Below are 25746 nucleotides of genomic sequence, written 5' to 3'. Positions count from 1 at the left end.
CCTTGGAGTGGCAAAACTCAACTTCGCCTCAGCTATGGAGCAGAGCCCCTTGTGGGATGTCCTTTCCCTTTTTAGCCCTGCCTGGCTACTAGCACCAGAGGAGCAGAGCCAGAAAGAGGACAAATGTGCTGTAACAGACCTGGAAGAGCAGGACGTTGGATGGATCCCAGCCCTTGCTGCATGACTGAGGCTGTAACACAGCTCCTGGATGCAGCCCCACAGACGGGTGGCAAGGCAGAGCTGTCTCCCCTTGCCCTAAGTGAGGATAGGGCTGCCCATGGGCACTGGCTGGCAGGAGACCAGCTTTGTGGGGCTCATAATGAAACCCTGTTTTCTGCCACTGCTCTTGTTCCTGGCAGCAGGGCAGACACTTGCCTCATCCCATCCTACCTGCTCCTTCCCACAAGAGTTCAAAACCTCTTACAAGGTGCATGGCCCCAGTACTGCTGCTCCCATGGGTTTCTAGCCACAATGGAAGCACATGGTGGTGCTAATGGTGAGTAGCAGGGCTCCTCCAGCATGCTGTGGCTTGGTTCATCTCCCATTCAGCAGGAAAGCAATTGCTGAAACCCACAGAAAATGCTTGTTGCCACAAGGAAGTTTCAGCAGGAGCAGGAAGGCACTGTTGTATAGCAGCTGATCCGAAGCACGGTGAGCTCCTACAATCCCTTGCAGTGGTTTTTATGCACCAAAAAGTATTGATGTGTTGGTTGGAATCATGGAGCAGACAAGGAATTTTACCCAAATTTATTCAGTGTCATGGTTCTTGCCCTCCCTCCAGCTTCTGAAGGCAATGGGATAAGTCTAATCCATCCAAATAGTACAGCAGTAGTTAAAGACTTTTTCAGCATAATCTTCCAATATATAAAATAAAATTTTACATATAGTCCCTGATTTTATAAAAACAAAAATAGCTTTTCCCCCCCCCTTGTACAAAATATTTGGCATCAGTAGGTTCCAGACAATTGGGCTGGGAAGAGAAGATCCAGCAGGTAGTCTTCACCACACTGTGGTGGGAATGTGGCTGAACAGTGGCGTTGGTCCTTTCTCAGAGAACCTACAACAGTGGAGCAGTAACGTGTTAAGTCTCTCTTTCTCCAAGGAATTCACTGCATGTTTTGTAAGATGTTCCTGAAGTTTTCCAGTTCTCTAACGCTTGTTGAAATCCTGTGTGAGGAAAACAAAGAGGAAACATTAGAGCCATGTCCACATCACACTTTATTTAAAATTCAAGAGAAACTTGACAGCAGTCTCTAAAGCTCCAAGCAGCTCTTAGGAAGACAGAATTTAGGATTTCAGTTAAATTAGGTTGTGGTTAGGTTATTTGGTGATTTCACAGACTCTTTTTAAAAGAAACACTGAGAAACCCAGAGGATTTACAGAGGTCACGCAAACCCCTTAACTAGAGGTCAAGAAAGAGACTGTAGTATTGCAAGTGTCGCAGGCATGTCTCCTTGCACTGTAAACTTGTTTCTTCTGAAGGGTTATTTTAATCACCCACCTGAATGTGTTTTGCCCCTGGAGCATCAGTGAAGGGGCCAAGTCAGACCCTGAGAATACGGCCCATGTGTACCTGTTCTGTACAGGAGGGTTCTGTACAGGAGGATTCTGCCCTTCTGCATACAGGACAAACTGCTGTTCTAAGGTTTGGAATAACCCAAACAACAAGTGAGAGAAGGAGGTTTCAAAGGCTCCAAGGAGGATTTTCAGTTGGGCATCAGAGGGGAAAAGGGAAGAAAGGACAAGGCCTGTTCCTCAGCAGCTCAATTTCCTCTGAACACAGCCAGGCAGAGATTCCTTAAGTCTCCTGCATGCTGCTTCCAGAGGCTGTGGTGACCTGGCAAGAGAAGGTCCAAGGAAGCTGAGCTTCCTTGGTGTAAAGGGAAGGCAGCTGCTGTGCTTGGGAGGGAAGCACCACAGCACCCCCTGGGGAGGAGCACTTAGGGGTTTTCCAGGTCTGATGCATGCTAAGGGCTCCCTACTGCTTACAAGTGATGCTGCAAGTTTGGTTTGAAGCAAGATCTAGCAGGACCCCTGAGCTTGAGCAGGGCAGCAATGTTGCCCAAAGAATCTTTTGAAAAGCTGTTTGCCAGAACCTCCAGCTCTGTCAACACCACTAAGCAGTAACATATAACCAGGTGTCTTGCAGCATCCTCTCCCTCCTAAGGCCTTGTTACCCTTCTTCTCTGCCAAAAACTCATCATCCAGCTCTCCATAAGGGATGGACTGATGGAGTCCTGTTAAATGCAACCACTCTAAACAGATGTGGGGATGTTGTGTGTGCCCTGGAAGTGTTCAAGGCCAGGCTGGACAGGGCTTGGAGCAACCTGGTCTAGTGGAAGGTGTCCCTGGCCATGGCAGGAGAGTTGGAACCAACCATTCTATGAGTCTGTGATACTATGAGGTGGGCAGCTTGAAGGAGAGCTCGAAAGGGAGCATAGAAAACCACAATCCCCATCTGGGGACAACATGCTCTGAGGACAGAGTCACATAGACCTTAAAATCTACCAAAATTCTTTGTATCTTTATACAAATGCTTCCTTGGATTTCTTAGAGAAATGTAGAGTATGACAGAGTTTTAAATTGTTCCACTCCATGTCAACATCATCTGATGTCTGAGAGCTTCGTCGTGAGACAGAATAATCGGAGCAGGAGCCAACACCAACACTGCTGGTAAGAAATGGCTGTTTAAGTTTAAAAGGGATGTAACCCTACAGCTCATGTGAAAGTAGAGGGGAAAAAAAAAAAAAAGTCTCATACTAACCTTCCAAAAGCATTAAATAAGGCAACAGTTTCTTGTCTGGTCAGCTGAAATCCATAGGAAGGGCCACTTTCAGGCATCTTTTCTATTAGGTTTTCAGAAAAGAGAATCTTCAGCGCTGTACCCAAGCCCTGTGTCTGTAATAAACAAGAGCATTTAATAGAGGGGAGATCCCCAGAGCCTGACTCACAAGTTTAACTTTCCCTCCCTCCTCCATCTTTGCAAGGATTCCTGCTGACATCATCTAACAGAGCAAGACATGGATTCCACCTAGCACAGATCACAGAAGGGGCAGAGCACTGCCAGGATGCTTTATTCATTTAGCATTGCTGTGACAGCACAGTTGCCCCACAGCAGCTTTCTGTGTAGGTCTGACCACCTGCAAAATCCAGTGCAGATCGCACTGAGCAGCACCCTTTGCATTGCTTGTCAGAGGCCCTGCACTCTCTCCCCTGTTTTGGGGAGCTGCTGTAGCAGGATAACCCAGTTTCCAACTGCAACGGCCGCAGGCAGCTGCTGCCAAACCTAGAAGGGGCACACTGCTTCCTACTGACCACACAAGGTGACACCCGAGCAGCCTGATCTGTGCCTGGGGGCTGACCTGTGCCCAAGAACTGCATCCGAGTCCCACAAGATCAGCCTGCAGACACATCCCCTGCCACTGAGCAAGCTCACCTGCAACTTCCCCCACAGGCGACATTTGAAGCAGCCAACACAGTCCATTATCCTTGAAATATTCTTAAAGTGTAGCCTAAATTCCTCCTAGGGGAAAAAGACATCCAAATTGATTGTGGTTATGCACTAATTAGGACTTCTTCCATCTATTAATCCAAATCCAATAATGTATTAATCCTGGACTTCAGGCTAAATTCAGTGGGACTGAGCTAGGGAAATGCATCCTGAAGGGGGGTCCCCAGCAGCAATTCCCCATTCTGAAGGTGCAGACTGTAGTTATCCAACAAGTATCCAAACCATTCAGAAAGAAAAATGGAATTTAGAAAAATAGAAATTGGAAGATTTGAAATACCTCACCCAGTCCCTGGAGCATACTGGGGTCCTTTTTAGATCCAACATTATCCCAGCCACACACCTGGAAATACCCTTTCACCAGCAAGAGTCCCAAATGGAAGGGTTGGCCAATTACCTTTAGTTTAGCAGCTTCTTTTTTATTCCCTGTGAAGAACGAGTTTTCATCAAAATGCAGTGGGAAAGATCTGAAATAGAATAAAAAGAGATTTGTGATTGATGAGAAGCTCAACATGGCCTGACAGTGTATGTTCACAGCGCAGAAACTGTCCTGGGCTGCATCATAAGCAGTGTGGTCAGCAGGTTGAAGGAGGCGATTTTCTTCCTCCACTTTCATTAGATCCCACCTGCAGTACTGCATCCAGCTCTGGGGCCCCCAACATAAATAGTACATGGATCTGTTGGAGCGAGTCCAGAGGAGGCCACGAAGATGCTCTGAGGGCTGGAGCATCTGTGCTATGGAGACAGGCTGAGAGAGCTGGGGTTGTTCAGCCCGGATAGGAGAAGGCTCTGGGGAGACCTTAGAACGGCTTCCAGTGCCTAAAGATACTGACAGTAAATCTGGAGTGGGGCTTTTGACAAGGGCCTGTAAGGATAGGACAAGGGGGAATGGCTTTAAACTGAAAACCTTCCCCATCCCTGACAGTGTTCAAGGCCAGGCTGGACGGGGCTTTGAGCAACCTAGTCTAGTGGAAGGTGTCCCTGCCTGTGGTGAGGGGACTGGAACTAGGTGAGATTTAAGGTCCCTTCCAACCCAAACCATTCTAGGATTCTGTAATTATCTCTCCACAGCTTGTTTATGTGGCTGAAGTTCGGCTCCAGGAAGTACCTGGTGAGGTGGGTGAATGAAACCAATCCTTGAGAAACACCGGACATCTCTAGATGTATTTTGAGTGTAATCTGCTTGTTTCTCAGATTTCTTGGAGGCTTTCCATTTTAGCTTGCATCTCACCTTGGAGACATTTTCAGCAATTGCCCTATGGTTTCTAACCAATTTTAGTCTGTTTTCTAATAAATGTAAGCATTGAAGGAGCAGGAGTGTGACAAGATAAATTCAAACATTGATCACATTGAGACACCTATTTCCATCTGCTTCTATTTCTCTTAGTTCAGACTGTCCAACAGCCCAAATCTCTGTTACCAACATGTTCAGGATTTCTTTTGCTAGTCAAAACAATGAAATCAGGACTGTTACTCCACAGATGAGTCAAACATGTAGCCAGTTTCAGGCCTGACGTGTAGACAGCTATTAAATTCAATTCTGCTAAATCAAAAAGGCAGCCTAGACTGCTACACTTACACTCTGGCTCTAACCACCCTGTTTCGTAAATTGAGTACAGATAGAACATACTCCTACCAATACTGCACAAATCATACTATCCCACTCAGAGAAAGACCCCAGAACCCACTTCCCTAGGTGCTTCAAGTGAAAGGTTAAGCACGCTCAGAGATGCTGAGGCTGGAAGAGACATTCATCCCAGGCACTGAGTGTAATTACTTGGCCAGGTAGAGAATGTCCAGCAGTAGGTTTTTCATTTCTGCATCATGACTCTTATTCCCTGTGTACAGCTGGAAACCTGGGCGCTCAAAGAATGGCAGCACTTTGGACAGGGCTCGCAGCTCTATCAGGTAGAGAAAATAAAGGTTCTTGAGCCTTCTGGGACCTTCCCCTCTGGTGATGACTTCATCAAATCTTCTCTGAAACTCTGTAACGTTGGGGCCCCATTTCTTCTCTGACCATGTATCTGAAAGAGTGAAAAAAAAGACAGAAACATGATGGGTTTAGTTCGCGTTCAGCTCCTCCCACCATCCCAAGTTAAATGATGAAATATAACTCTAACAAGGGAGATGCAGGCTTTCCATGAGTCACAGACCCTTCACCAACCACATATTGTTTCAGAGTCAAGAGAGGTGGGCTTTTAGCCACATTCAAACCTCAGCAAGCACACAACTCCCGCAGACCTTGGTTAGCCGGTTTAAAACATGACCCAGGCTTACAAGCAAAAGGTAAAATTGGAGGCTGCCCATTTTAACCAGTTAAATCAGTTGGAGAGTTTCTCGTTGGGTGAGCTGAGTGTTTCTGGGAGCAGTTCTGCATAAGCTGGTGATAGCTCAGCATCTGCAAGTGAAGAGGACCAGATGGATGTACCAGGCAGGCTGTGAAGGTCCCTTTGTTTCTTCACTCCTGCCTACAAAAGCCATTGACTTAACTGCAGAACTCTGCAGAGGTCTCTGCTTTGGCATGAGGGTCTGCAAACAGGCCTCCTGCTCCCATTGCTCTGGCAAGCAGCACAGAGGCCAGAGGTTGGGAGGTTTCCTCATGAGCAGGGACATCTTCAGGGAATTCCTGCTGTTAGGGAAATGGAAGAGAACAAAAGCAGCCAAGGGTGGGAGGAGACTGGCCTCTATTTTCCATTCTCAAGCCCACAGGTTTCACAAAGGATATTTCATTTTGCTCATTATGTCATATACTTAAGACTAAAGGACATAATGGAATGTGGAACACAGCCAGAGCAAGCTAATGTCTTAAAACAAAGAATAAAAAATAGGAAGAAGCTTTATCTTGTAAATCACCCAGCAGGAAAGGGCTCCTTCCCAGCTCTGAGCTGAAGCAGGCTCTCTGCAAGGCGACCACAGCACCTGCTGATGGAAATCCCTGCACAGACCAAAGCTGTGCCAAGGAGCACCACCTCAGAGCAGAAATCACCTTCCACAGCCTTCCAATGGATGCTCTCCCTTTCTACACACGCCAGACAAAGACACTCACTTGGCTGTGTGTAAACACCCTTATTTTCCTAATCCCTCTGAGTCCCAACTCATCTCTTGCCTTTGATGTTTCTCTTGTCGTTCCATCTCCCAGCTCTAACATAATCAAACATCAAGGCAAGGTCTATGTGGGCTGTAGAGACTTAAATACAATTACTTAGTTAAATCTAAATTGCTTATCCAAATTTCAACAGCTGTCTCTAAATCTGTGCTTGATTTCTGTAAGCTTTAGCAGAATAAAGATGTTAGGCTTGACCCACATGTACCTCCTTGGACTACAATGACTAAATCCTTCAGGAAGTCTGTCATAACCTATACCCCTATGCTGCATGAGCAGCACACCATAGCCATTGGTCTCACAAGACACACTTATGTTTCCACATTACCCTCGATTTTTAACCCCCGAGTTGAAACTTAGATCCTTACGGACAAAGGCACGCAAAGGAAATGGAAATGGAATATGAAAATGGATCAAGGGTGATGGGAAAGCCTAGCCAAGCATTTCACAGTCTAGGTGAGACTGTTGCTAAACTGACCATCATAAAGACAAGGCTGTCCCTTCCTAGCCCAATACTCAGCTAGAAACCCACTCCAAGATAACCTTGGAGGAAGAACAGAAGGTATACATGCTGGGAGTCTTGGTAGAGAGCAGAGTCCAGCCATTTTCAGACCCGAAGGTATGTGGTAATTGCATTCCTAATTCTGTTACACAACTGGTGTGCTGCGGGAGGGAAGAGAAGGGCGCAGAGGCCTGAGCCCTGCAGGAACGGGCTCCAGCTAGCACTTAGTGGAGCCATAGAAGTCTCAATTTAGGAGTGATGCAGAAGAGCTATGGCAGAAAGTAGCATTTACCTTGTAAAAGGTACCTGGCACTCAAATGGATGTTGATGCTTGCATGGAGACCAGAAATGAGTCTGTAGAAAGCTCGTTTCTCTACACAGACACCTGAAAAAAAAAGGGCAGCTTAAGATACTGAAAGCTTACATAGAACTTTCTTCTCCCAGCTGTCAGACAGAAATCTAACCCCACCTGAGTGTGGCCAGTAACTCCCACCCATGCCCAGACCATTTTGTGTTCATCCCAGGAACAGCAACCAAGTTTAGACAAAGGATTACCTTTCAGCCACTTGTAAAACGCGTGCCCTGGAAGCAAAAGAGGAAAACAAGCACATCAGTTTGAGGGTACTGCCCAAGCCTGATACCCTGAACCACCTCCAAGGCCAGCCCCAGAGTTGCTCTTCTTGCTCCAGTTTGCAGAAGCCAGGAGAGGAGCATTAGAAGAGCATGAAAATAGTTTTTCTCCCCGTCCTGACTGATGCTTGTAGAACACAGCATGGCAGCAGCTAAACACAGCACATGGTCCTTCCCACCCATCTCAGCGAGTGCTGCAGAACAGCACAGCATAGGGGGACACAAGGAGCATTGATTGCTTTTCTCTTCTGGCTAAGGTGGGGACAGGGGCATTTTGTTTGTCTGTTTATAAAACAAACAGCACAAGAACCCAACCAAGTAAAAAAGCTCCACACAGTGTGAACAAGTGCATACAATCACACAATGTAGTGTTTTACACTACCCCTGCTACTTGCTTGTAAGTAATCTGGAGAACATAAAATGATTTGGAGGTAATTTGGAGACAAAAAGACACAGCATATACGCAGGCCCTGTGCTGCAGATGGCAAAGAACTTCAGAGAACATGCTCTCCCAGATGTGAGCCCTCCAGGGCGGAGGGCTGGGTACCCAGCCTATGAGTCTTCTCAAAGCTCCAGCCTGAGAGCTGCTGTCTCAGTAATAACAAGTGCTGAAATAACCACAACACAAGTCCTGTCCCTGAAGACTCACAACACTTCAGTGACTATCTTCAAGTGGCCTTAAAAACCTGCTGGTGCTTTTTAAGCCCACAGAAGGATGGGCTGAGCTCAGGGACAGGGAGCTCAGGAGATCTCTACAGAGGGTCCTGAACACAACAGAATTTCAAGACAACTTCTGATTTGCCTGGAAAAAGATTTTGCTAACCACGTGCATTAGTTAATTGTACAGCTCGACAGCATGAGAGCCACCGTGTTTGTTTCTGTTAGTAGTAGAAACAGATAGAGTGCCACTCACCTCCATCGTCTCCTGATGAAAAAGAGCATGAATGGTGGAGGAAGAGAAAAGAGGAGATAAAAATTACACACAACCAAAATTAAACCCCAAAGCACAAGCATTAAAATTGCTCTGTTAATCTGCTCTGACAGGAGAATGAGCCTCTCCAGGAAGGCTTAGGAATGTTCCGAACATGGAAAATGTTCCGAACATCTCAAGCTGCAGCAGTGAACATACCAGATGAACAATGCTACTGAATAACCCTGACCAGCACTGGGGGCATTGATATTTGCAAAGGAAGTAAAACCACCGAACAGCTGAACCAGAAGCCAGAAAACAAGGGACATAAATCACAGAATTATAGAATGGTTTGGAAGGAGCCTTAAAGCTCATCCAGTTCCAATCCTCTTTCACAGGCAGGGAGGGACACCTTCCACTAGACCAGGTTGCTCCAAGCCCTGTCCAACCTGGCCCTGAACACTGCCAGGGATGGGGCAGCCACAGCTTCTCTGGGCAACCTGTGCCAGCGCCTCACCACCCTCACAGGGAAGAGCTTCCTAATATCTAATCTAAATCTCCCCTTTGTCAGTTTAAAGCCATTCCCCCTTGTCCTTGTAAAAAGACCCTCTGCATCTTTCTTGTAGGCCCCTTGAGGTACTGCCTACCTCTGCCAGAGGTTCCTTGTATGACCTCTGACAGGATACTCAAAGACCCCATCCCTGCTTCCTACAGTTTATTTGTCACTTGCAACAACTCTAGCAGGTGTCAGTCTCTATTTTCACGCCCTCCTGCTTCCTGACCTGTGAAAGGTATCCTTCTCCCCTCAGCCTATCTGTGGTACTTCATTCATATCTTGCCCTAAACAGCTGAGGCAGTCCAGGGAAGCACTGGTATTTTCAAGGACATTGTACACTTCCTTTGCCAGTGCTGCTCCTGAAGTGCCGCCACTCTGCACGAGGGTCAAGAGAGAGGGGAAGGACCTACACAATTTAGGGAAAAATCATGGGATCCCCCCAGAGGGCACTGCTGGGGCAGTATTCAGGTCAAATTAACAGCAAATGAGGTTAAGGATATTCTACTCATCTGGGCACGATGGGGCAGCAGGAGATGTGGCATCTCTCAGCCACCTTTGAGCAAGAAGCTCTCATGCTTCCAAAACCCTTCCCTACTTTCATTTACACTGTATAGGCTTTGCCTTTGGGGCAGATTTTCTCTTTCTAGATGGGCGTCCACAGACAATCCCAGCCAGGTTCTCATTTCGGACCATCACAAATGGTTTGGTATTGATCAGTAGAGAAATCAGGGACCCAGGGAGAGTTCAGAGTTCAGCCCTGCTCCCAGTCCCTCCAAAGTTCACATTTATTCCAGAAGTGGAAGATCAGACTTTCCTTCTCCATGATAAATGCTAGAAAGCCACAGTTCCAGGTGCTCTTGTGTTAACCATCAAATTCTACGTGTGATCAAGAGCTACAACACATTTCTCATTCAGAAGTAGCTCAAGAGAACATTTACTGTTCCTGGGGCTAGGATCAGTACACTGCTAAACCACTTAGTGAAATAAATAAATGACTCACCTCTATCAGATTCTAAAGGTCTTTTCACATTCTGAGGCCTAAAAGGAAAAACAAAATCATTTAAATAAGGTATGTAAATAAGTTAGTGTCTCCTTGCTGTGCAGAAACACAGTGCAACAGAAATAGTTACTTCTCTGCAGTCAAATGGCGAAGGAGATCTAAGAACCCCTTCTATGCTTTAGCTTTGCTTAGAGGAAAAGGATAGAGGAAAATGAGGCTTTCTCTGGGGCTTTTTGTGTTGTTTTGGGTTTTTTTTTCCCCTCTTTCTTTATTAAAAACAGCTAGGGAAACTTGAGTGTCTATAGAAGTGCCGGTGGGTATTATCACACAGTGCAGCACAATACACCAGTATGAATGGAGAGGAGAGCCCTAGAGACCACAGCAGTCAAGACTGCAGACCAGTGCCCACCCGTACTGTGCATCAGCCTCAGGGGTACCCCTGGCAGGGCTCAAACTGGTGCACAGCCTGGGGAGAGAGCTCACCTCACCTGGGTGGTGGCCAGGGAGGACAGCACTGTGTGCCCAGGACCACATCGCACCAGAGCTGTGCATCCCCTGCCGGGCTGCTGCCTTGCCAACCCTGCATCAGGAGCCTGCACCAGGGCAAGCCATGGTACAAACAAGAGCCAAGGGGGGCTCATGGGGCAGCCACATGCCTATCCCCTCCCCTGACAGCCCACACTGCACAAGCGCTGTGGCAAAGACAGGAGAATGGGGATTAATGGGACAGTTAAAGCACGTGCGGCCCCTCTGCAAAAATATCAGCACCTGCAAGCTTGTGGAGTCTGTCTCCCAAAGCACCTACTTGAAGCAGTTTTCTTCGTAAATACTGTTCCAAATTTTCCAGGCATCCGGTCCTTTGTAGCCAGTATAGCGCTCAGGGTTCAGGAGTAAATCCACGTACTCCGCCTCAGGAGAAAGGATGTCTGCAGAGCAGAGTGCTGGGTCAGTGACAAAAATCCTATGAAGGAAAATGCCATCTCCATCTAAGCTGCTAAATTCCTAAACAGGGCAAGACCCTGAGCAGTGATGAAGCTTTGTCAGCAATCTTTGCATCACATTGTTTTCCAACTAAAGAGGGGAGGGGAGGTGGAAGAGAGAAGACATGCTGTATATGCTCCAGGTTTGCTGAAGTATCACACACTGTCCTGAAAGTTCTGCAGAGGTACTTAAAATCCCACTACAACACTTGTCAGAGCTAGGAGGCCCCCGTACCATCAGCTTCGCAGAAGCTGTCTGAAGAGTCATCGTGCCGTGTCCATTGGAGCATTGCCCGCTGTGTTTCCTCACTGCAAAGGAAGTTGAAAGAGGCAATGAGAAAGAGCGCTGATACTGGGTTTCCTTCGAGATGGGTAAGGACTGTGGAAAAAGAAGCCCAACCTCAAAGAGCCATCAACAGCTCCAAGTCTCTCAGCTTCCTCACATTCTTCAGCAAGATTGTTGGCTTCTTCTGAGTACTGGGTTGAAAAACAAAGGGGTGGGGACAGAAAAGGATTAAAAAACAGGTTTTTTGCTATTATAAGTCTGCCTTTAATGCCTTAACCTAGGTTAAGCATCAGAAACATTTTCATGATTCATCACACCCTGTGTTTCCACAGGATGTCTGCAGATACCCAGACGCTTGTGCAATTGCCATGACTTGCAGGGCCTCACAGCAGCCTCCAGCACTGCCATAGGAGCATTTTGTCCCTGACACCACCCCGAAGGCTCTATAGCATGCCAAACACTTGAAGAGGGTAAAAATTTAGGCACAAATACTGCCCATCTGATTAAGGCAGCTTTTATCAGCTGCAGCAACATGGGACTGGCCTTATAAGCTGTGTCATTTTGTGTACACAGACACACCTACCTTGTAACTTCCAGATCTGATTCCATCAGGGACTTCATCCTGAAAGAGAAAATGGAGCAAGTGCTTCATGTGGAGCTGATGAGGCCTTTCAGCCTAATCTTTGAGAAAGATTAGGAACGTTACTGCAGTTTCCAGTAGGTAGAAGGTAATGAAAGCGCTCAGCTCAGCTTACAACACATCCAGTGTCAGGCTCCTCCACAGACTAAGGTTAAGCAATATTCTTGGGTGGTTTATTTGGATCTTTCACAAGACTCCTCAGAAGGTCAGCAGCTTTCCACAATGCTATGTCACGTTATGTTTTGCTTACATAAGCATGAGGTTGGGGAAGCCAATATAAACCCCAGAGGAGCTGGAGCTGCCTCTGGTCAGCTGGTGACATCCTGTCTACTAGTGATGCCGGCACTCCTCAGATACTGCACGACTGATACACGACATTCCAAAACTCCTCCTTTGCCACTCCATCACCTAGTGTCAGCCCCACATAACCCGAGCAGTAGGCACAAGACAACTGGGCCCTAAATTCTCCTCAACTTCCATTTCCTCCATCAGTGGGAAGGCAGTAAACCCACTTTTACATTGCAGAAGGAAATAATATGATGCCAAGTAGCACAGGAAGAGAAAAATTAAGCAATGAATAAGAATTATTTTTATTGCTTTTGGTGTAAAATGGACCCAAATTAAAATAATTAAGAACAGCAGTGACACAGCCAGTCTTAAAATAAGAACAACTTCTTCCCTGCAGGATGTCCTGGGCAGGCTGGAAAAGTGGGCTAACAAGAGCCTTACAAAGTTCAACAAGGACAAGTGTAAGGTCTTGCACCTGGATAAACGCAGTCAAAAAGTGCAGCATGAGCTGGGATCTACCCAGCTGGGGAGCAGCTCTGTGGAAAAGGACCTGGGGGTCCTAGTGGACCAAGTTCAACAGGATTGAACAGTGCTCAGATGCAGCAAAGAAATGTAGCAGGATGCTGGGTTACATCAACAAGGGCATCACCAGCAGAGATAAAGATGTAATTGTCCCATCTACTCAGTGCTTGTCAGGCCACACCTGGAATACTCTGTTCAGTTTTGGCCTCCACTATACCAAAAGGTGTGGACAGGCTGGAGAGAGTCCAGAGAAGGGCCACAAAGATGATCCAAGGACCAAGAAGCCGTGTGAGGAAAGGCTGAGAGAACTGGGCTTGTTCAGCCTAGAGAAAAGAAGGCCCAGGGGAGACCTGATCACCACGTTCCAGTATTTAAAGGGCGTCTACAAAGAAGACAGAGACTGCCTTTTGACAAAGGAGTCCCATGGAAAAGACAAGGGGTGATGGACACAAATTACTCCTGGGGCAATTCTGACTGGACACAAGAAAGTTTTTCCCAATGAGAACAATCAGCCACTGGAATAATCCCCCCGGAGAAGTGGTGGATTCCCCAGCACTGGACACTATTAAGATTCGGCTGGGCAGTGTGGTTGGTGGGCCATCTAGTCTAGGTCATGCTCTGCCTACAAAGGTTGGACCAGACCATCCTTGAGTTCCCTTCCAACCTGGTATTCTATGATTCTAGCTAATACTAATTTAATTGTAACATTACTCCGTCACGTTGCTTGTAATCATTACTAAAGACATTCTTTTTAAGGAAAACAGTATTTAAGTAAAATTTAGGATTATTTTGAGAGGGGAAAAAAAAAATCATTCCCAGACCTACATTTTGGATCCATAATAAGTGCTTTTTGAAGGCTAGGGAAGCAAAGGACATGTCTTCTACTCTACCCCTCAAACACACATTTAACATACATACCAGATTTTATATAACACAAGTGATATTCACACACACCCCAGACCAGAATCTTGCAAGGTGTTGTATCAGCTTAGTAGCTGCTGGGTTTTTTCCAGCCAACAGCTACACTACACCACAGTAGTTACCAGGTGAAGGGGACAGACGCCTGTTTCACTGCAGCAGCCATTGAGTTATACATGAAAATAAACTACTGCATTGGGAAGACACATGCCAGTAGCGCCACGAGGCCTCTGCCATGAGAGCACTCATCACACTGTTGGCACAGCATTCCCCTGGGCACCATCGGCACACAACCGGCTCGAGACCAGGGAAGAAAAGGGTGAGACAGCCTGTTGCTGGCTGTGACCCACAAAGCCAGACCGGGTGGTATCTTCAGCACCTCTAGCAACCAAGTTGTGATTCATCCGCTGTCCCATCCCCTTCTTTTCAGGCAGACACCTGTGGTCAAGGTGTTTTCCTTTAGCTCAGCAAAAAAAACCCTTTTATCCAGCAGACAGGGTCAAGAGTGTTTGCTTTCATACTGGGAAAATAATACTGGTCTCTAGAAGAGCCACTGCACATAAAGAGAATGGGCTGGGAAGGCTGAATTCATCAGGCAAAACTGCAAATCACAGTGTGGCTCACTGGCCAACTATGAACATCCTGCCAGTTAACACAAGAGGCACTTCTTGTAACAACAGTGGATTTGCCCAAACCCCATCCATTAATGCCAAAAATACTAGGGTCCAGGACAAGGTTTTAGCCATTCATGGAGGGTGCAACTATTAAAAGTCCAGCTTTCCTTTAAACTGTCACAGTTTAGCATTTTGGCATTTCTCATGGATACCAGTGTCACTGCACATAAGAAAGCTCCATCAGAGCCACAGTTTTGCTGCAGCTACAATAACGAGTAAGTAATTTCCCTGGTTCTTCCTCTTGGTCTGCAAAAAGCCAGATAAAGGTAAAAGAATGGATCTGGTACTTACAGACGGGCAGGGCTTTACAGCACAGTCTCTTATTCCACAATGACTGTTGTCATTCCAGAAAGGACAAGGTTTCTTTAGGTTTACCTACAAATAACACAGTATGCTATTACACGTTTTTTCCATGCAACCATACCAACCTTCCACACCAACCTTCCACACCAGATTTACCAACACACATCTTCAGTGCCTAGTGCAAGACTTCAGGTTTAGTGCAAGGTGGACTGCAGTGACAGTGGAAACAGCTGGCGTTACTTAACAATATAAAAAGCTGATTACACTTATTAACTTGTCTCTCACACAAGATGTGTACACCCACTCAACCTGGTCAGCACTATTTATGGTAACACAGAATGCACGAGGCACACATCTTGTGTGATGTCTTGTACTCTTTAGGAGCCAACAGTCACTACAGGGCACTCACTGGCCTTGGAATATTGCTTTGTTTTCTGTGAATGTTGGGGGATGTTTGCTCCCCATTGATTTTGTTTCCTTGTTTTGGGCATCTTCAGACCTCAGCCTGTCTCCCTGATGGAGGAACAGGGAGAGGATGTGCTAGTGCCCTGCTGCCATTCACTTGTGCCCAGAGAACAGGTCTGCTGCTGTCAAGTCACCTGTGTTCTGGATGTGTTGGTGTGAGCCTTCCAAGCTTGGTGGGAACAAATAACTTCTTGGTGTTCACAAGACTGATTGCTATCACTCATGTCCTTGCTATCAATAGAGGTTATTCTTTTAATCCTTGCTTTGCTGGTTCTTCAGGTGCTTTCACACACCAACATTTTTATTCATGTTTCATTCAGACCAATCTTAGTATTTCTGCTACAAAACCCAACACTGGAAGGGGAAAGGACATGCACTTCTTTAATAAGCCCTAGACTTCCTTTTCTGCAAGTTGGTATCAAGTGTCATTCTTCCCAAACAGTTAACAAGATTTTGTGGGTTTGGTAGAGATGCAAGCAGGGAAAAGCAGCTTCACCCCCGTGATTTTACATATGGGCCCATGCAGTGAAGTTGGGAACTTTTCAACTTGTTCCTACAGAAAATGTTTATTTTGCCTGTGGAAACCATCAGGCAACAATCGCTGTTCAGTATCTGTACACAGCAGGTAAAAATACCACCCCATAAGCCAAGCGCGCTCAAACAAGCCCCACATTTAGTCACATACACGTGGTCTCATGCCAATGTCTGGCAGTTACAGCCAACACGTCACCCAAATGCCTGGTAACTAAACCTAGCTCTCCACCTCAATGGGGAGACACTATGGAGACCCTCATTATGCAACATGGATCTCTGGTCATCAACATTTTTGAGCCACAGCTCAACAGAAGGAGTCATTTCATTGGGTTTACTGCTTGAGTTCTTAAGGGGGAAAAACGCATAAGGAAATACCTTTAAAGCCATGCATCTTATAAGCATATTGTATGACATTAAGATTCTCCTAATAATAGAAGAATCCACCTACTGACTGCATTCTTAAAAGATCAGGATTAAAATGTAGGCATCTGATTTTAAAAAGATCAGCAATAACTTCAGGGGAGAGTTGAAAAAAGAAAAGCAAAGCAGTAACACACAAAATAAATACAATTATTCTATGAGAAAATTACCTTGTAGAATCTGAAATAGTCACTTTCCAGAAGTTCGTTCAGTCTAGGAAAAATCTTGTAGTTGTTGAAGGCATCAATGGTTTCTACGTCACAGGTGCAGTCATCTAAATGGCCAGTAACCTGTTAGATAAAAGAAAAACAACAACCAAATATGAACAACTTCACCAGTGCTTTTTAACACTGCAGGTAATAAAACAATTCAGAATTGCCTTTCCTTTTACCAGCAACTCAACTGGTTAAGTTTAAACAACGTTAAAACAGACTGTGCTGATTGGCAGAGAACTTCTTTTTATGCATCCTTTAGGAGCTCTCCCGTATTTGTTGCTTGGGACAGGCAGTTTTCTCTGGCAGCACTTTTCCTCTAACACAGAGAGATATGTTAGAATTCACTGACGTCAGAGTAATAGGCATCAGATGGACACTTCTGTCTCTAAAAGGCAGAGATATCAGGACACGTCCGTGTGTCACACACATAACAAAATCCACACAGCCCTTGTCCACACATCACACACAGCTACAAAGATCCCAGATGTTTCAGTTGAGGCCAAATCCAGCAAGACCCTGATACTGGCTGCTGTAAGGGCTGGGAGCCATAGGCACTGCCAGCTGAGGCTCCCAACTGTAACCGCCTCAATCTGTCACTCCTGTAGGATGGCACACAGAGGAGAGTTGGCATTTGCATAAGGGACCAGTCAGGCAATGATAATGCCACCGAAGTCCCTGTGGTTAATCACCTATGCCTCAGCCATTTGTTTGACTTAATCAGAACCACAGCAACTGCAACAGGCTCTCTCCTCACCTCACCTCGGAAAGCCATATGGCAAGAAAGCATTCGTTTTAAATGTGATGTAGAAAGCCAATACTTCTTGATTCACCCTGAATGACTCAAGCTCTGAAGAGGCAGAAAAATAAGAAGTAGCATAAATTCTACTGTGGGTTTGTGAGATGTGGATTACAGTCCCGATGTCAAAGCTGCACAACAAAAGTAGTTTTAAACAGACCTGAGCTCTGGGGAACATCACTTGTGATGTGCCATCAACTGGATTTAACTCCGCTTCCCACCACACTTCAGGCCTGGCCATCCAGGCAGTTTTTACCCAGCAAACAGCCAGTTTCTCCAGGAGAATGCTGTGGGAAATGGTGTTAAAGCCTCACTAAAGTCCAGGTAGACAACATCCACAGCCTTTCCCATACCTACTAAGCAGGTCACTTTGCCGTAAAAGGAGATCAGGTTAGTCAAGCAGGACCTGCCTTTCATAAAGCCATGCTGACTGGGCCTGATCACCTGCACATGTCCCGTACATGCTACTGGACAGCACTCAGGACGATCTGCTCCATAAAATCCCCCAGCCAGCACCGAGGTCAGGCTGACAGGTCTGTTGTTTCCCAGGTCCTCCTTCAACCCCTTCTTGTAGGCAGGTGTCACATTTGCTAACCTTCAGTCAGCTGGGACCTCTCCAGTGAGCCAGGACTGCTGATAAACAATGGGAAGTAGCTCAGTGAGCCCTTCCACCAGCTCCCTCAGCACCCCTGGGTGGATCCCATCCAGTCACCCTGGCCAGAAATCAAGTATTACTACTCATTCACTCTCAACAGCACACCAGGGGTTTTTCCTGGACATAGCAATACAACACAGGGCAATCTGCCATTCCCCTGTATCAGATAAATTCAGAGTTTTAAGACCAGACAGTTCTTTTAAATTGATCTTGTTGCTTTATGAAGCAAAGAACGGGATGTTTGCCACAATTTGTGATAAGAAACCACCTTGTCTTCTGTCCCTGAAAGCCTACAAAATCCTGGTGGGAAACAGCACAGAAATGATGCACCCCATGATAGTGTTCTAGGGGGTAATGTCCAGTCTTTGCCTTCTCTCTGTGCACAGGACAGCCGGAAGCAGAGAGAAGCAGAATAAGGCTGGAAACGTTGGCAGCTCCTGTGCAGTGTGACAGAGTGGTGACACAGAAGCTCTCAGGAACAAACAGGCAGATGGGGGATGCACAAGAAGTAAGAATTCGCTGGCCTGTATTTAAGGGGCTCTCCCTTTTCTTACTTCTAATGCACTCGACCAGCCTAAGGGTCACTGAACACTGCGGAACAGCAAAAAGAATCAAGTACCATCCCCCTTGCAGGAAAGGCAGCAGATGAGCAAAGTCATAGGCATCTCTGAGAGGGAGTAGAACCCTGCAAGCCTCAAGAAAAAGCATCCCTGAATCCAAAGCAAAGGGGCTGCTCCAGTCTTCGCAGTTAAGGCAAAATACATTCTGTACAGTGCCACATGTAAAACACGAGCTACCTGCCTTGACACATTTCCAGAGAGCCCTCAGATCATTCAGCAAGCGCTACGTGTCAACTTAAACCCACTGTAATTACCAGTGTGGGAATGGAACTCCCTGTCCTCCTTCCAATAGTGCAGGCACAAAACGAAGCACTTGCCCTCAGAGCACACATGAAATGGGGTGGTGGCACAGGAAGAATAGCCTAGATTAAACACAAAGCACCTTAAAGGCAAGTGCAAGTTCCTTCCCACCACCCCAGACAGGGAAAGAAGGAATCCAAGCTCTAGACCCAGACTGCTCCATAGCAGGAATTAGTATTTTGAGAACAGCTTTTTTTCCAAAGGGCTTTGATATTCTGGACTCATCAACACTGATCTAAGGAGGGGTGAGGGGAAATCAGAGCATGCCAGAATGAGCACTCCACTTAAACAAATGGGTTGTGCTAAGGCACCATGATTTGGAGGTTCACTTCTAGTTGTAGAGCTTACATTGAAGCCCCCTGTGTTATCCTCACACAGGATATGCATTTTACACAGTAACGAGAATTAACAGCATAGCAATTAAGCTTTCCACTAGCCTGAATCACCCCTATAAAACACAGCACTTTGCTAATCCAGTTACCCAATTTAATGCTGTTTCAGGATTAAAAAACAAACAAAACTCCCCAAAACTCAGCAAGAAACAAACCACAACAAAAAGTCAACCAACCACAGTTACTATTTCCTGGAAACTTGGCATCTTTTAGGTAGGAAGGTTATAGATGGGGTCCAAAAGTGGCCTACAGATGGGTTTGTGGATAATCTTCAGCTGCTCCCTGTATCCATGCTAGTCAAACATGTTGCTCCAAGGGAATGACACTGGAGTGCTCAGCAAGCCCTCAATGGGAACAGCCTGCACTATGGGCACCGGGCCTGTCTCCACTGAGTCTAGCAATCAATTCAAGCCGGAACCAAGCTGGCAAAACACCATCTTGAAAATAACCCAGGGTGAAGTGCAGCAGCACATAACTAACACAGAACTGAGGAGATGGGTTCGTGCTTTGGAGATCTCCACGTATCCACTGCTCTGTTTAGAAAAGCACTGGTGGGAACATAAGCCACAATTGCCATCAAAGGGCAAAGAGGAAGCACTGGGGAAATCTTGAGCTCTGCTCAACTCTGAGGGAAAACTCCTTCTTTCCCCAAGGATCTCAGTCACTCTATGCAGAAATGGGCAATTTCCCCAACCTGTGCATAAGATATTGCTGGCCTGCTTACCTTTGAGCTCTGCCTGCTGAGCCAGGCCTATGACACTACCTGCTCATGCCCAACCTACCAAAGCTCACACAGGAGCACAGAATACATGAGCCAAGCCTCCTCAGAGACTGAGATGAAAGTCCCAGTGATGCTACCACCAAACAGCACTGACCCACATGAAGATGCAGGATGCGGACAGCATCAGAACACTTGGCAGGGCATTGTCTTCACCACAGAAGTTTTCTCTTGCTCCATGACCGCTTGCCACCCCAGAGTATGTAAGCAGTCAGAGACTTGTGTGTTTTGGACTTCAGTTAAGCTACAGCATGTGTCAAACATGCCCTGCAATGGGTGGTGTCTTGAAACACTTTCCCTCCACCTCTGTAAAGTATTTATCTACATCTTCAGCCTCTATTAATTAGAACAGCTGTTTAAGAAGAAATTTAAATTGATCCAGTCCCAAACATGTGCCCTGTGCTTGCTGGCATCTGTGAATCACTAAGCTGAGCAGCAGCAATGGGTTTCACTCCACCCAGTAAGGGTGTGAGAGCCTGGCACAAAGCTGACAAGCAGGGCTGGGTTTCCCAGTGGGAAGAGATGCAACGGAGCCGCTGGGACAGACATGACACAAGTGGCTCCAGTTGCTGAGCAAGCACCAAGGAAGGCGTTTGGCTGTCCCTCTGCAATAGCTGCTCTCAATCCCTTAACACAGGTTGAACCACAACCACACGTGGACTCCACATCATCCTTGGGTTTGGCCTTTCCTTCCACCCTAGCCTCCTGTCAGTCTGCTTTCCCTGTGCTGCTGGTCTTCTTTCTGCTTCCCCTAGTGTCACAGAAGCATCCCCTGGGCAGTGGATTTAGGGCTTCTTTTGCTATGGGTCCCATCCCAGACCCATACACCACCATGTACTGCACAGCTCAGCAGGGAAGGAGGCAAACTCTTTTCTGGATCTCCCACTTGCAGCTGCAACAGGGCACAGGGAAGGGAATGCTACAGGAGCTGAGGAGTTGCTTTTAGCCTGTACTGATCTCCGGCAGCTGCCTGCTCTCCTAGACAAGCCACACCAGTCCCAGGCTGACAGCAAGCAGATGCTTTCCCTGCTGCCCCACGGAAGCTTCCTTCAGTCTCCCTGCACAAGTGATCGGTGGCTGTGCTGAAGCACTCAGTCAAGCTGGGGCTCCTTTTCACCCATGCCAACACACTTCGAGCAAGGAGCTGGCAGCCGGGTGAGGATAATCATGCCCAGCATCTGGCTTCCAAGCAGTATATGCCAGCCAAGGTGCTTTCTTCCCCATCTTCTGCCCAGAAAACAAGGCTGGGGCCTCCAGAGCTCACACAGAAACAAACCTCACTTGGGAGCCTCAGGATGCGGTTAAACCTGAGAAGCTGATGTGCTGCCAGATCACCTCTGAGCATCTGCTAGCAAAGCAGAAGGATCTGCAGCTGCTCTGCACTTGGAGCCACCCAGCAGAGATCAGGAACTGTGCTAGGGATAAATTCCTGCCCTGAAGGCTGCTGGGTGAACATCAATTCAACAGGAATACAAGAGTGGCTTGAAAGTCTGTTCAGGTAACAGGGAGGTAACACTCAGAGCTCAGACTCACCCCTAATGACAATGTACTGACCATAGGAACACCCCGGAAGGAAAGTGGCCTTTTGCCAGACCGGAAACCTAGTCAAAATGCCAGTCTGCCCAGCACCTGCAGCATATCCTTAGTGCAGCTCCATCAGTCTGTAAACACCAAATGAGCAATAATTGCTAGGAACATGGAGAACTGATTCATGTCTGACGAAAGTATTAGCACCAAGAGCAATATCAGGGCTGGGAACGAGCTGTATGTAAAGTCTGGGGGAACTCCGATACTGAAATGTTATTCAGCACTAATGAGAGGGGTTAGAAAGCAGGAACAGTATGTGAAAAAACAGTACTTTTAGTAATAGCTCCAAATACAAGTTTCAGGACTGGTTAGCAACCTTTTTAATGAAATAAAGAGCTAAAATAACAGAAAAAGCAGGTGAGGCACTGCTCTTACTGGTACAGAAAGAGAGCAACACCCATTCCAGAAGTATGGCCCACACAGGTCAGCGCTTGAAGTATTGCTAGAGCAGCCCTTGTCACCTGTCACAACATGGGCTGACAGACAAGTTGAAGAAGCTCTTCCACTCGCCCTGCATCAAGGTTTCTGATCTGACAAGCTTGTGAGACAGCAGGAGATGGTTCACAGGAGGAAACCAAAAGCTATACCCAGGCGTTGGAGTATATAAACAAAGGAGGGTAAAACATACCGTTTAAGGCTTGCCCTGTATTTTATTTGGTGGTAAATTAACACCACCACACAAGGGGATCAGCAAATCATTTTACAAAATGCCTCGGGTGTGTTTTCAGCAGGTTAAGTGGTTTGCAAGGCTGAGAAATGCGGCTCTACACAACACACTCCCAAAGGCAATAAAGTCTGCAAAAATCTTGACCCTGAACACTTGTATTGAAAACTAAACCAAAGCACACACTACATGAACAAAAAGTGTGCTGCAACAAAACAACAGGGTACAGAGTACAACACCAGTTCCTCCTCCCCAAGGAAAAAAGCCTGCAAGCCATTACTATGCCAGTTCATTGAAGGTTAGGGTTTCTTATCCCACACCACACTGCCCACTCAGGCTTTAGTCCTTAGGAGAAAAACTTCACTGCCAAGCAGGAAGCGTACAAGCAAAAGCCCTACAGATAATATGGGATGTTGGGTGATGAGAAGCCCAACTTGAGCCTGCAACGTGCTCTGGCAGCCTAGAAAGCCAACTGTGTCCTTAGCTGCATCAAAAGAAGAGCAACCAGCAGGTCGAGGGAGGTGACTCTCCCCCTCTGCTCTGCTCTCGGGAGACTCCACCTGCAGTATTGCATCCAGCTCTGGGGACCCCAACATAAGAAGGATGTGGACCTATTGGAGCAAGTCCACGGGAGGCCGCAAAGATGCTCCAAAGGCTGGAGCACCCCTCCTGTGGAGACAGGCTGAGAGGATTGGGTGTGTTCAGCCTGGAAAAGAGAAGGCTCTGGTGAGACCTTAGCCTCTTTAGGCTTCTAATACTTAAAGAGGGCTGACAATAAATGGGGAGAGGGACTTTTTTACAAGGACATGTAGGGACAGGAAAGGGGGAATGGCTTTAACCTGACAGAGGGGAAATTTAGGTTGGATATTAGGCAGAAGTTCTTCCCTATGAGGGTGATGAGGTCCTGACACAGGATGTCCAGAAAAGCTGTGGCTGCCCCATCCCTGGCAGTGTTCAAGGCCAGGTTGGATGGGCCTTGGAGCAACCTGGTCTAGTGGAAGGTGTCCCTGCCTGTGACAGGGGGTTGGAACTGGATGGTCTTTAATGTTCCTTCCAACCCAAACCATTCTATCATTCTATCTATCATTCTATGTATCTATCAATCACAGATAGAGAATCAAATGCATGTTTTTCAGTTCTTGATCAGCACAGTTTATATTTACCGTTTCCACATGAAACTGAAGTGTTAAGACCCACCAGAAGGGCAAAGCCAAGCACACAGCTGCAGGATTTTCATTTCTCCATTCTCAGTTTCTGACTCACATTTAAGCACTAGAATTTTAGTACAGCAAAAGTAGCCTTTACAATACTTTTTTGTTTTTAATAAAGGAACAAAAACAAAGCACTAAATACACTGTGCTATCTTCACTCTTTCATCTTGCAAACGTGCTAAGTTAAGTCAAAAGGAACCTGTGGAGGCAGCATTCCCTCAAATCCAAGTGCCTGGTCTCATCTCTTGGTTAACTGTACCCAGTTCTCTCATTACTGTACACCAGCAGAAGGTGCACCGGCCGGCAACAAGCCTGGCACATCAGCACAGGGCAAAACACTGGAAGAGCTTTAACAAGAGGGCAGCCCAGCTCCCGCTGGCACGGCAGGGTAGGGCAGCTGGGTGCCTGCTGCAGCCACGCTCTCTCCTAGACAGTGGAGCTGGGAAGAACAGCGAGGCAGACCCACAGGAGAGTCTAGAGAAAACTCCGGGGTGACCTTAGAGCAGCCTTCCAGTACCTAAAGGAGCCGGCAAGCTGGAGAGCGACTTCTGACAAGGGCCTCTAAGTACAGGACAAGAGGAATGGCTTTAAGCTAACAGCAGGGAGATTTAGATTATATATTAGTACAGTAATACACATCCCTAAAAAGCCCGACGAGAGGCGGCTAAGTGAAGGACAGCTCCCCTAGCTGAAAACAGCCGCCTTTCCTGCTAGGCGCAAGGAGAGAATACAGTTAAGAAGGCAAGGCAGAGGGCACTGACTGCTCAGTGGGGTGAAGTCGCCCTCCGAGTCCCTTCGCTTTGGGGCACCCCGCAGCAGGTCTTCCCCTGCTCACAGAGGAGTCGAGCACTGCAGCACCCCCGCACCCAGGGTCCGCGCCCGCCCAGACGGCTGAGCCCGAGCCCCAGCCCCACGCTGTGCTGCTGCCGCGCTGCTGCCGCCCCGTCCCGTCCCGCCCCCCGGCAGAGCCCACCTGGCAGAAGCAGCGCCGCTCCGCCTCGCCGCCCGGCCCGCGGCCCAGCACGGCCCCCGGCAGCAGCAGCAGCGCGGCGAGCCCCAGCAGCCGCAGCCCTCCGCCCGCCGCCATCTCTCCGCGCCACCGCCACCGCCACCGCCGCGGCCTCAAGAACCCGCGCCGCGCACCTCCCCTCGTCGGGGGCGCGGCCGCCGCCGGCTACGGCCAGAGCCGCACGGAGCACGGCCCGCGGCGCTGCCCAGGGGCGTCCGGGCCCTCGGCGGGAGCGGGAGGCGGCCCCGGGGAGCTGCCTGGGCTCCCGGCAGCCGTGACTCACCCGGGCCGGGCCGGCCCCGCCGGGAGGCGGGCGAAAGGCGACTCTGGGTCGGGGCTCACGTCCGCAACGGTGCCGTGACCGGCGGCAGGAGCCACGGGCTACAGGCAGTGAGTAACGAGAACTGGGTTGGCACTTCCCGGAACTGTGATGAGTGTGTATATAAGGAAGATAAATAAGCTGTGAAGTGCCTCTTCTCGGTGTGCGTGCTAGGCGGAGCGGTCCCCCATGCACCCGATACCATGACGAAGTAACTCCGGGTTGCTCACCTGTCATGCTGGTTGGAGAGCTGATTTTCCTGGATTTGGGTGGCATCCCCAGCGGCCTGGCACAGCATGTGGGCACCTGCCCGTGATCGGCCAGCACAGAAAGCAGCCCAGGGGCCCAAAGGAGAGACGGGGCCTCTCCCAGCAGCAGCCTGGATGTCCCCAGCTAGCAGGGAGCAAGGGGTGGCTGCTGGCCCTGCTCCGGGGGGCTACCCATACATAGAGTCACAGAATGGTTCGGGGTGGAAGGGACCTTAAGATCATCTGGTTCCAACCCCCTTGCCATGGGCAGCGACACCTTACCCCAGATGATGTCGCCCAAGGCTCTGTCCAGCCTGGCCTTGAATACTGCCAGGGATGGAGCATTTACCACTTCTTTGGGAAACCTGTTCTAGTGCCTCACCACCCTCACAGTAAAGAACTTCTTCCTTGTATCTAACCTGAACTTCCCCTGTTTAAGTTTGAACCCATTACCCTTTGTCCCATCACCATGCAGAAATAAACAAACAATAAAAATCAAACTGCCTTGAATCAAACCGCACTCTCCTTCCCTGTAAGAAGGAGCTGGAGGGCACGGGCTGCCACTGTCCTCACATGGACCTGCTGGCCTTGTGTCATGGCTCTGGCTGTGCACTAGTGTATCCAGGTTCTCCAGTACCCACAGGCCCATGGCTGCTCCATAACCTGTAAACTAGCCAATGCTGAAAATAAATTCTTGCCAATTCAGATAATGG

General features: G+C 47.8%; 1 protein-coding gene across 1 annotated transcript; it reads right to left on the bottom strand.

Moving 5' to 3' along the window:
- Positions 1-732: 732 nt before the first annotated feature.
- Positions 733-24567, bottom strand: ERO1A (endoplasmic reticulum oxidoreductase 1 alpha). The gene is made up of 16 exons (XM_061369163.1): positions 24431-24567; positions 16410-16529; positions 14809-14892; positions 12059-12097; positions 11590-11666; positions 11425-11498; positions 11015-11135; positions 10210-10247; positions 8657-8668; positions 7669-7695; positions 7406-7498; positions 5286-5532; positions 3906-3975; positions 3437-3523; positions 2765-2898; positions 733-1167 (listed from the first exon to the last, which is right to left on the bottom strand). The coding sequence occupies exons 1-16, from the start codon at positions 24542-24544 to the stop codon at positions 1107-1109; spliced, it is 1398 nt and encodes a 465-aa protein (XP_061225147.1). The 5' UTR covers positions 24545-24567; the 3' UTR covers positions 733-1106.
- Between the last annotated feature and the right edge of the window lie 1179 nt (positions 24568-25746).

The sequence above is a fragment of the Neopsephotus bourkii genome, unplaced genomic scaffold (genome assembly GCF_033783945.1).
Source record: "Neopsephotus bourkii isolate Nb327-2 ecotype Australia unplaced genomic scaffold, CSIRO-AGI_Nbou_v1 NB_1477, whole genome shotgun sequence".
Taxonomy (NCBI): Eukaryota; Metazoa; Chordata; class Aves; order Psittaciformes; family Psittacidae; genus Neopsephotus; species Neopsephotus bourkii.
Note: the sequence above shows the minus strand (reverse complement) of the source record. Positions and strands in the feature narration are given on the sequence as shown.